Source organism: Camelus ferus, chromosome 1 (assembly GCF_009834535.1).
Source record: "Camelus ferus isolate YT-003-E chromosome 1, BCGSAC_Cfer_1.0, whole genome shotgun sequence".
Lineage (NCBI taxonomy): Eukaryota > Metazoa > Chordata > Mammalia > Artiodactyla > Camelidae > Camelus > Camelus ferus.
The window spans coordinates 24,530,141-24,542,460 of NC_045696.1; the positions used below are offsets into that span (position 1 = coordinate 24,530,141).

Here is a 12,320-nt window from a genome sequence, read left to right on the forward strand (position 1 = left end):
AATAAAAAAAAATCACTATGTTTAACACCTGAAACTAATATAATACTGTAAGTCAACTATACTTCAATTAAAAAAAAGCAGCAAGCCAGCTTTCTTTCTCCTTATTTTTGTCCACCAGTCCTTCCAGTCTTTGCATTTGCGCTTTTCTCTGTGTGGGGAATATTGGTCCCAATGTTCTTTACTACACAAATTCCTACCACGCCAAGCAAAACTCTTCAGAATGTTGTCTGTTGCCTATCCTACAGTAGGTGTTCAAAACACACTTTGAACATCCAAAGCGTAAATGATTTTTAGATGAAAGAGTGGGGGAATGATAAGGAGAGAATCTGAAGAGAGTTCTTAAGGGCGCCTGGGAGCAGTTCAAGCTCGTTCAAGGATGGTGAAAGATGTGGTGACGTGTTCTTCTGTAAAAAGTGTAAGGGATTTTACATAATATCAGCTTCTCTGAAGAGAAAGGCCAGATGAATCAGAGGTGTGTTTCAGCACACTCGGGGGATTGTGATAGGCTACTTTCCGTCTTTCTCAGAGTAAGGTACCTGTGATGCAATTAACGTACTCTGACTTGTGTCTCTCCCCTCAGTGTTGGGGGGCTCATGGGGGGTCAAAAGTGGAGGTTATTAGGATTTCATTACATGTTTTTACTTAAAAGACTTGCTTTATTAACTGTCAAGGGCTTAGAATAAGATATACATTTCTCAAAGTTACAAAGACAAAGGGAGAAAAAAGTGAAAACTAGAACCAAGATTCTACTAAATATGACTACTAAATTACTAGGAAAAGCAAAATGAACTACATTTGGATTACACTCAAAGATAAACTATACTTGAATTCTCTTTCTGATTTCTATTCATTTTCTTTTACTTTTTATTTTATTTTACAGGAAGTTTCTAATTTTGAGAATGCAAAACCAAAAAGGAAGTAAGTCAAATTTACTTTGAAAACTCTGTATTCTCTTAAGTTTGGTAATGTTGAATGAGTATTCAGGTGGGTTTCCTGCCAAAGTGCTTTTTAAAAAATTGTCATGTACAAATCCAGGTATGTTTTACTCTGCTACCACTTATGTTTATGCTGATGCATAGAAAACCTATGTTGTGACATTCCTGTAGACAGGGATGTGAAAATTACATTTTCAGAAGAAGAAACACGTGTCTAAACTAGGCTCTGATTAAAGTGGGAGCCTACTCGAAAACATGTTTCTATCGGTGACCTACTAATCTTCTGAGAGTTCTTCTAATCCAAATAAAAATGTGTTTGCAAAGAGATTTGGGTTATTTAGGTCAGGCTTGGCTTTATATTCAGCACATCAAGCTGCCAGAGGACGTGACACACACATGTTGCATAAGGTAATGGGATTTTTAACTAATAAGCAGGAAATGCATAGGGGCAGGAAGTTGGTTTATGGGGAAATTTCCAGATTGGTTGCCAATGCTACAGGAGAATTGGCTTCCTTGCACTCCAGCATGGTCTGAGACCGAATTGTTAATATGTGCACTTCTTTCTGCATGTAGGCTTTTTCGACAGTTTTTGCTTCCCCTGCCCCAACACCTCCTCTCCCAAAGCACTTTGTGCTTTCATGTTCCTTCCTCCCTTTCCTGCTCAAAGCTTTCTCCCAGTAAGGATATAAAATGCATCCACTGTAAGTAGGTAATTGCATGATTAACAGCTTAGAGCACCTGCCAGGCAAGGCGAGTTGTATTTCAGCCCAGTTAGCAACTTAAACTGCAGCAGTGGCATTAAGCATGTGCAGGAGTAAAGAAGGAATTTTTTAGCAGGGCTCTTAGTCTTAAAAATCGCCCCACCTGTGTAGCTGTTTACTGTATCCCTGGATAAGGAACTGACTAATCCCAAATCAAATACTTAAACAAAATCACAGCTCTTGGCTTATGATTGGTGCTTCTACAGATGAGATGATACCCAAACATGGAAGGGCAGAGGAGGATGAATGAGAGGGAAAGTACCTGGTGCTTACTGAATGTGGATTTTTCAAATCAGTAAAATAAATCAAACTTAAACCAAATCAATGAATGCGTTCTTCAGACCCCAACGAGCTAAAATCAAATTGAAAGCTCTCTTGAGTTCCTCAGTTCATTGGTCTACCACTCCCCTCATGGTATGCACCTACTTCACTTTATCATATTACAAATAGGTTTTAGGGAACATTTGCTGTTTTGCCAAGTAATGTTCTGTATAAGCATTTTTGAATTTAAAAAAAATTTAAAACAAACCAAAGTGGTTAGGAAAAAAAGAAACATTACCTTTGCAGGTTTTTGAAAAGAATGTGAATAGTGACAAACATTCAAGCTGCAGCAAAGTTAGTTAGTTCTATGTACATGTGTGAGTTCACCTAATGTGAAAATTGGTTAACGTGGGTGAGTCAGTATAGCCCTATCCTCTGTTTCTGTCTTAGACATTTTACTATGGCAATTTTCAATTATACACAGAGGAAGAAATAATGATGAGCTCACGTCACCAAACTTAAACAAATATCAATTTATAGTCCATCTTATTTCATCTCGACCCATTTGACTCCACTCTCCCACCACCACTAAGGTTTTTATTTTTTTAAAGCAGATCCCATACATCTGATTTCATGTTTCAATATATATCCTTAAAAACAAGAACTGTTTTTTTTTAAACATAACCAGATTACCACTACTGCACTAGAACAAAATAAAGAAAAACAACATAATATCACCAAATATAGTCAATGTTAAAATGTCTCTGATAGCCTCAAGTGCTTTTCTATAGTGGTGAGTTTATTTGAATCATAATCCAAACAAGATCCATGCAATGCATTTCATTCATGTCTCTTCATTTATAGGCTTCTCTCCTCATTTATTTGTTAAGGAAACTAGATTGTTTAGAGGAATTTTTCATATTTTGAATTTTACTGATTGCATCCTTGGGTTTTTTGGGGTTTTTTTGTTTTTTTTTAAAACACGTGTTCTCTCCTCTGTTTCCCGTAAGTTTTCAGTTAGATCTTGAGGGCTGATAAGATTCAAGTTTGCTATCTATCTCTCTATATTTTAAAAGTAGGTCATCAGTGACTGTACTTGCTGTTGCATTACCCCAGAAGCCCATATAGCTGGTTGTCTCTATCTTTATGACTGTGAAATTGCTTCGTGGATTCAGATGGTATCAGACTGATCATCCAGCACAAAGTTGCCCATTGGCCTTTCAGTTAAAAGCTTGGACAGCAATTGGTGATTGGAAATAATAACTGCCCAGAGTTACTGTTTTATTAGGGATTATACAATGGTTATATTCAATTTGTAACATTATTTCTGTATTTATTGAACAGAATTATTTTTATTTTATTTTTTTTATTTATTTTGTTTGTTTGTTTGTTTTGAACAGAATTATTTTTAAAAGAACTTTTCCACATTAACTATTTAGTTACCTTGAGAAAAATTTATGTAAAAATGGCCTATTCTTTTTTGGGGGGGGTGGTTATAAGTGTTAGTTTCTCCCTATCACATGGAAATTTGCAAGCCAAGATTATACTTGTATAAATTGTACTTTGCTATCTAGGGTCAGGAAAATTCAGGACCATATGTAGAACTTAAGAGGTAGAATTTATTTCTGCTCTTCAAGGCATTGCACACATGTTTGGGTGATCTATGTTTCATTTAAAATATAATTTATTAAATCATGACTTAAATATGTTTCTTTTGTTCTTCTAGGTCAATCCAGAGATCTATGTCTGAAAGCAAAGTATTTGGTTAGTAATTCAGAATACTATTCATGCAAATGTTATGTTCTATTTGTCTAAAAGTGACTTTCTTCTGATAATCCCATAAAGCAATAATAAGTGATTAATGAAAGTCAAATGATTTGTCTTTGAATTCATTAGAAGAAATTTTTTTAAAAAAAGAAATGTGGTCCCATTCTAATTTTAAATGGCTATGACAAATAAACCATTGATTTATTCAGAATAATTTCCTTTCATATTAAAAAATAATTCTTTACAGTGGTGTATCGGCTGATTATCTCCCAGCTTCCCAACTTTAGCTTGGTGACCTCTTAGATATCTTTTCAGATCTATGAATCTAGGAATGAATAAAAGAAGCCAAAAATAGTTGAATTATAAAAGACTTTTTCAAGCATTTCAAGCTCCAGAGCTTTTCTTTAGTTTCTGTGATTATAGCAATTTACAATAAAAATAAAGATGGGTTGACTTACATTTTAATTCTAAAGTAAATATCTAATTATTTTTAGAAAGTTAATGGATGGTGTCTCTCCCTTACAGATACAGGGAGTCACTAATTACAAAACATTCACAGTGACAAAACAATTGGATTATTCAATCAATAATTCATTTTTGTGCAGTTTGTCACACTTGTGGGTACCTCTTTTTCTTTCTCCCCAGTAGAGCCTAGGAGTTGAATCTTCAAATGCCCTTCTCCCTCTTTTCAAAACCAGTTTCCTGGATAGAATATGAAAAGCTCGCTCAGGCAGAGTGATGATCACCACGGATGCATCTACCATGGGCATCTGAGTTTTAATTGGGTCTGATCCTCTTCCCGTGGCAGCATCTGTGGGGGCTGAGTCCCATCTCACTAGTCAAGGCCCTGTGGCACTAGTTGCTAAATATTTTGAATATCAGCCTTGATTTGAAGATTGTATGTTCTTAAATAAAAGGAAGTAAGGCAAACTCTTATTTTCCATTTATATATGCCACTCTCATAGCAAATTCAGTCTGTGCACACAAAACTCTAGATATTTCCATGCTGACATAATTCTTGATGATCACCTGCCTTCTCTGTAGTCAAATATGAGAGCAAATAGCGCCTTTAAAACCAGCACAGCATGTCGAGTTTGTTTCCGTGTGATGCTTTGGTTGCATTATTTAAAATTTGTTTCATCAGTGGTATGATACAACATGTAGGAGGATTAGTCATCTGTAAGCAGATTCAGAAGGATTCCAGCTCTTCATTTTGGGGCAGTTCAGTTCTTTACAATGTGCCCAGACCTGCTCCAGCTGTTGGAAGGACGAGGCTGAGAAAATCATGGTTCTCCCAGTAAAGGATCTTAGAGTTTCTTGAAACTACCCCAGCTCAGTGTTCTCTCTACATACTTAATTATTTTATTAAAAACAATGAGGAATGTGGAGAGTGGGGCTACTTCAATTGATGTATAAAAAATAAATGGTTATTAATTCAGGAAAAATACATCAAAATAATGTAATCATAAGCTATCAAGAGGAATTTCAGCAGCAACCTTCTATTATATATGCTTGGGTCCTTATGTAGTTCATGGAAATAAATGGGAGCCCACAGGACATCTAGGGGTGTCCATCAGGGACCAGAACTCCCCAAAATGGACCACAACACTTAATATATCACTTACCAAGTTACAACTTATGCTGAACTTGTCTGATACCAAATTTCTTACATTTACCTGGCAGATGTTACTGTAAATTCTGCTAACCTACCCTTTGCTTTATTTTAGAGGGAAAAACTGTGAATGACACAATTTGGCAGGAACCCAGGACGCATGAGAATGATTCCCATATCAGAAGACTCTGTCAGCTAAAAGGTAATTGCTAAATTTAGTTTAGCTGACTTTGCATTTTCCTATAGTTTAAAGGGCAGGTAAGAAAAATTTACTTCTTTCTTCATTAAAATAAGCAGAGCATTGTGGTCTACTTAACAAGAAAAAACTAATAGAATAGAATGTATATATTATTAATAGAATATATGTGTGTGTGTAGATACACAGACATGCAGAAAGGAAGTGAAATCTAATTAAGTTACCTGTTGAAGCAAAGAATCAATTGCAAAATATTTGAAAGTCTTTAATGTCTACAAGGATGCAAAAATATATTAAAATTAGCACACACAAAAACCTTCTAAAATAACGCTAATATATTAATGGTTGTTATTTTTAGGTTTTCTTAAAAATTAAAGAGAAAAAGCTTGATTATTAATGCAAGATTAAATACATTTTATCATTAAAAAAAGTCCCAAGAAGAGCAAATTAGCGGCCAGGTATAGGAAAATTTATTAATAATAAATGACTTCATAATTAAAATTACTTAACTTTGAGAAGGTAATGAATAAAACAGTAAGTCTTAATAGTTTGCAAAGATAAACAAAAACATAAAAAGTTGATCTGCTTGGTATTCTCTCTACAATGTTACTGTAACAAGAAATAATTGCTCATATTAGTTATTGATTATTTATGAGTTTCTGATTTTTTTAATTAAAAAATATTTTTTAGTATTTTTGGACAAAGGGAATTGTAATGTACTTTTATACTCAAGAGTTTAATGATTGGATTATACATTCTGCCCAGATTTTGCCTTTTGTTTTTTCACAGAGTTCATAGATTTACAAAGTAATTGTTTATGAAAATAATAATTTTCCTTTGAAATATTTCAGTTTTATTCAGGATTGTATAATGTTTTAGTGATTAGTTTTAAGTTAATTTTAAAATATTTACAGTTTTCTCCATTATAAATAAATAAGTAGGTGAAACATTTGGGGATTATTTTAGATATTTTCTTTTAATTATAACATAGGAAATGTTTTACTAATATATTTTGATTGGATTCTGTCCTCACCTCATGGATGCCAGCTGTATTCATTCCCTAAGACAGACATTCATCCCCCTATCCATTCATCCCTCCACCTCTTCAATAAGCACATGTTACTTCTAGATTATTGTATATTTATCTATAAAGAATAAAGAAGGTATAACTATATTACAGATTATTTTTAGTTATGAATTTTTCCATAAACCTCTTCAAGTATTCTATTTTCTTAAACTTTCTTTCTACAAAATATGGTGGTTTTTGTTCTTGTTTTTGTTTTTGCTTTAAATTTAGGAACAATTGGCAAATAGTTCTACTATAGCCACACTGACAAAGCAGCAAAAAATCTTGGTCTGAAGAAAAGTGCTTCCGATTAGTGATCTGTTCTTTGTCCAAGAACAAAAATGACAGCCTTTATGGAAGACTTTTCAGCTTTGACATGTCTCAGATCCTTAAGTGATTATGTGTTCGTGCTGTGTGTGTGTGTGTGCGCATGCATGTGCATGCACCTAAGAAGTTCAGCAGACATTTCAGCAGGAGCAGCTGAGTCACAGGACATTTCCTAGGGATTAATGCTGTGCTAGAGAGAGTTGATGGCCTGAGACCAAGGCTGTCGTTGCCATTGTAAATTGAAGGGAGAAATTTAGTCGAAGAGAGAGGGCCACAGTTTGTGGACTTGAATTTTATGGGTGTAGTAGCTTCCTTTGAAGTCTCAGAGTATTTCTAAGCAATTAGTGCCCTACATATCAACCTACAATATTTCTTTCTCATTTTAAACACTATGTTTTAGCTGTTAGTTGCATAACGACTTAAGAGTGGTCTACTGTGCCTGAGGATAGGCTGTCCGTAAAGCTGATTGAAATAACGAAAGCAAGGTGCTTCGTCGCCCATGATTTTAGTGAATACTAGTGATGAAATGGTAAAGACCGTCTTTCAATTAAACAGAAGAGACTATATAGGGAAATACAAGGTGGGAGTGATAGTGACTTCTAAAGAATCTATTACAAACTCTAAAACCACAAAAAATGGCCCTTTCTCTCAATTTTCATTTCAAAATGGTATTTCCACGTGACATGTTATATTAACAGCATTTCAGTCCTAAAGAGTATTGGGCCTGATGAAGGAAACTTCCACAGGGTATATTTAGCCAAGGATTTGTGCCTGGAATTTTAATCCCTAAAGATAGTCACATACCCTGATAACATGACTGTGTTATGTTGGTTAAGACAAAATTTATCAGATTAAGTTGAGTGCTGGAAGCATTTTTAGTTTATCTACTCCATTTCCTTCTTCTAAGAATAATTTTATTTAAACCTACATCTCTGGTACTGAGACTACACCTGTTAAATAAGTGGAGGATAAATTGAGTCAGGACTTTACAATTGAAAGACTGGCATAGCTTTGATATCAAGGGAAATTAATCTATAATTCATGTTAATTGTTTTCTTTCAGCATCATAAACAGGCAGAATATTCATAATATTCATTTCAGTAAATTAAAATCAATTTTAAAAAATCTTTAAATTTATTTTGGCCTTAGTTTTCTGAGGGGAAAAAAAGCCTGAAAAGAACAAACTTTGAAATCTATGAATTGGAATTTACCCAAGATCAAATTAAAATTTAAGTAAAGATATTTCCGAGAACAGAGTTTTCATTATTTTATAACAGAAAGTACAAAGAACAGAAACAAAGTAAAATTATTTAAAAAGTAATAAAAAGAAAACAAAACTTATTTGGAGATTTAGAGATTATTTTTTCAAACAGTATGACTGCGATACACTATTTTATGAAAACAGAAAATATGCAAAAGAAAAACTGGCATGTAATAGTAAAGGATATAAGGGGCTGGAGAAATTCAGGAAGCATAGTTAGTAATGAAAAGAGAATTAATTCCACCCATACTGCTGCAAAATTATTCTTAAAATAAACCCTCTTTACATATGGTTTTGATGAGTCCATCATCAAAAAGAAAAAAGCCATTGGTAGAAGAGGATGTTAAGACCCTCCAGTTTAACAGTGGAAATTGCCATTAATTTGAAATATTCTTTCCTGGATCTAGTCAATATCATTACTGGGCCAGCCTCTTCAGAGTAAGCATAAGCATATAAATATTTCAGCTTAGTTTTTCTAGATCTTATTAATTCTTTTTCTTTATTGGCTCGATACCCTCATTTTCAAGATGTTAAATATATATAGCCACAAGTGTACTTACCATTCTGTTTAATTCTCAGGGACCAAAATTTGATTGAAAAATCATTTCTGAAGAGCATGTAATTTAACTCTGGTTAGACGGGACTACATGAGGAATGACAGAGAGAAGTCTGATTTTACACCTGAATGTCTTGCTTACGATGCGGGAATAAACCTCCTGTGCAGAGGTTGCCCGCCCCTGTGGGCCTCTCTCACCTCCAAGGAAGCCTCTCCGAATTGAATAATGATAACACTCTGAGTTCTAGTGTTTTGTACAAATGAGTCTTGGAATCCTTTCAATTCTTTAGGAGCGTTCTTACCTGAGTGTGGTCAGAAGTCTAATCTCCATTAGACTCACCTAAAAGCTGATTAGAAATATTGCCTTTTTTTTTTTTCTACTTCATCCCACTTTTTTTTCCTGCATCTGCATTTGAGAGGCAGTTGGAGTCTGAATGTGCACGTTGGATAGCGCATTCTTACATACATTGTCATTTGTGACCCACTTATGTAGTTCATGCATGTACTAACAATCTACTGCTACAAACAAACCACCCCAAAACTTGATGACATAAAGCAGCATTTTATTCGGCCCATGGATTTTGAGGTCAGGGATTCAGTCAGGACAGTGCTTCACAATGTCTGAGGCGTCCTCTGGGAAGACCTAAATGCTAAGGACTTAAATGTCTGGTGACTAGGATCACTTAGAGTTTTCTTCACTTACATGTCTGGGACCTGTCTGGGATAACCTGAGGCTGGGCTCAGCTGGGACTGCCAGCTGGAGAACCATTATGTGGCTTCTCTATGTAACCTGAGCTTCTCCCAGGCTAGAGGCTGGGTTGTGAGAGGGAGAGACGTGAGCGGGAGCGTCACACATCACACTGGGAAGTGTCTGGAGAGTGAGCATCCCAAGGGACCCCAGTAGAAGCTGCCAGGCTTCTTCTAACCTAGACTTAGAGGTCACAGAACATCACTTCCACTGCATGTTACTGTGACAAGCCAATCACTAAGGCCAGTCCAATTCAATAGCGGAGAATTAAACTCCATTTCTTGATGGAGGACAGCCAAGGTCACACTGTGGAAGAACGTGGGATGAGGGAGATATTGTTGTGGCCATCTTTGGAAGATATAATGTGCATAGTACCCAATTCAATGACTGCCTTTATTGCTGCTGAGGATCAAATTGCTTCTCTCTTTATAAATGTTTTCTTGGAAGGGTAATATTGAGGAGATGACAGATAAATAAAATGTGTAAGACTACAAAACAAAGGGCTAATCTTCATGAAATGCCATGTTTCTGGTGTCCCTTTCTTGGTCCAAAACCCTCAAAAGTCTCCCATCTTCTAAGCAAAGGCCACAAATGGGTAGCTTTATAAATGTATTTATTTTGAGAAAAAGCTGGTTTGGGGCATACAGTATATTAAAATTCAGGAAATTTTACGTTAAAATTCAAATAGTTATACTCCCTTGAGAAACATGAGGAGAATTGACAATCCTGGGTCCGGAGTCTGAGGTGATTTCAGTTGAGTGAGCTGAGATCCATGGCTGCCCTTTAGCCATGGTGGACCTGCCCCTCGCCACACGCCTCCCAGTGCCTCCCTGACAAAATTCGCTTCGCTTAGTTAAGTTACTTATATGACTTCCTTAGATATTTATATTTGCAACATTGGTCTCATGGGTTATGTCCAAATTCCTCCACCTGGTACTCAGGGCTCATTAAAATTCCTCCTCACTCACCTACCCAGCCTTGCCTCCTCTGGTGCAATGTCTAGAATTGCCCTCTGACCTGATCAATCTCAATCTCTACATTTAATTAGACATGTTTCACTTCCTGCACACTACAGGCCAGTGTTCATGGCATTGCATTTGTATTTGTAACTTTTCCTTTTCTTCTACTTTTCCAAACTGTCAGCCTTCTTCAAGCTTCCACGGAGGCCCTGCCTCTTGCACGAGTGCTCTGGGTCACGGGGCTGTCTCCCCACCGTGTGTCCCCATCACTCATTTTGCTGCCTTGCATTGTTGCGTAAGTGATGGCCCTGACTCAGCTGCTCCCAGATTTGAGAGTACAGGAGTCTACTTCACTGTTCTTTTCCTGTACTCAGAAGAATAATTATAGAGGGAGCGCTCCAAAATTCAGGGTAAAGGGATCAAAAAAAGGGAAGCGATGAAAAGGAATAAAGGAACAGAAGAATTTTTTCTAAATACAGAGACTAAAACATTTTTAAAAAGGCAGTAAAAACTCTGCTTCTAGCCTTCTAACCTTGTGACGGATGGCAGCTCTTGCTTCAAAGAGCCACATCACAAAACCAGCTCATTTTAAAATTTAAGTATTTTCTGGAATCTTGGAGTGTGGTTACTCTGATTTGAAATATTAAGTCATTGGTGGCAATAACTCTGAGCTGTGAATTTAGCATATCTTTTAACCAGAGCTATATTGGGAGTTTGGAGAAAAGCCTGCTCCGCTTTTTCATTGTGCATGGAAGGTGGGCCTTGCCTGCTCCTTCCTCCCCCATAGAATATAAGAAAGAGGAAGAGTGGAAAATTGAAGTAGTGACTAGAAGTAAAAAGGAGTGAAGGTGAAAGAAAAAGTCATCGGCCTGGTGGCCAGGAGATTTCTGTGGTTCTCAGTATCCTCATCCATAAGCGAAGGGGCTTCGGTTAAGTGATCCATAAAAAGTCCTGTCTCGGTCCAGCACAGGGTATAGTCCAGATTTAAATAAATGGAGCCTCTTTTACAGGGCCTGACAGGGAAATGCTACTATCTTTTGAAAAGGTTTCATTTAGCTGCAAGCAAATGGATGACACATTCCAAAGCTTTTGCCAAAGCATGCAGAGAACAATTTCAACATAAATAATTCATGCTGAGAAGACATAAACTAATGAAGCTCAAAATGCCAGGGGTGGGAAACTCGGTTTAACAGAAACAAGTGAGGTGATACCTTCATGGAATCGCAGCATTTTGGAGGTAGAAGTGGTTCACTGGCTAAGATGCTACTCTTTTATTAGTGGGAAGGAAACTGAGTCCCAGAGAAGTTCCATGATTTGCCCAAGAACACAGCTGGTCAGTAGTATTCTTCGTTTTTATTGTGTTACATTTCTATTTTATTTGCACCTATTTCTGGTAAGAAGAGCGTATCTTCAAGAAAGTAAACACTTATGGTCTAGTCAATATAATGCATTAATAGACTAAGGAAAAATTTTATGAGTATTCAGTTGCACTTAAACTTCTTAAACCTCGTAATTCCTGGTAATGTCTATGTGACACCTCTTTTCATAGCTCTAAATGAAGACGGTTTTCTTTGGAGTAATAACGTACATTCTGTGCAAGGAAGAAAACTACAAGGCGTTTCTTATCAGGTAACATGAATCATCAACATGTACGTGGTGTTTTGTGAAAACCGTCTTGCCCCTGAGCTCCGTCATATCTAGACGTAGTGTACAATGCTTAGCCTTGTCGTTATTTTGTATTTAGTTCCTGCAGGTTGTTTTGTAATTGATATGCTTATGTCTCTGTGAATTGGAATGTAAATGAAAAAAATCAAATGACAACTTGAATTAATAAACCATCTTGATTATGCAAAACATCACGCTCTACAGAC

The 12,320-nt window shown here is 36.2% G+C and overlaps 1 protein-coding gene across 1 annotated transcript; it reads left to right on the forward strand.

Moving 5' to 3' along the window:
* Positions 1-889: 889 nt before the first annotated feature.
* Positions 890-12,087, forward strand: LOC116663670 (putative uncharacterized protein ENSP00000383407; the record flags this gene model as incomplete). Its single annotated transcript, XM_032479737.1, has 4 exons — positions 890-918; positions 3,684-3,721; positions 5,452-5,538; positions 11,999-12,087. Coding segments are annotated over 4 exons (243 nt in total), but the record flags the coding sequence as incomplete, so codon positions are not given.
* Between the last annotated feature and the right edge of the window lie 233 nt (positions 12,088-12,320).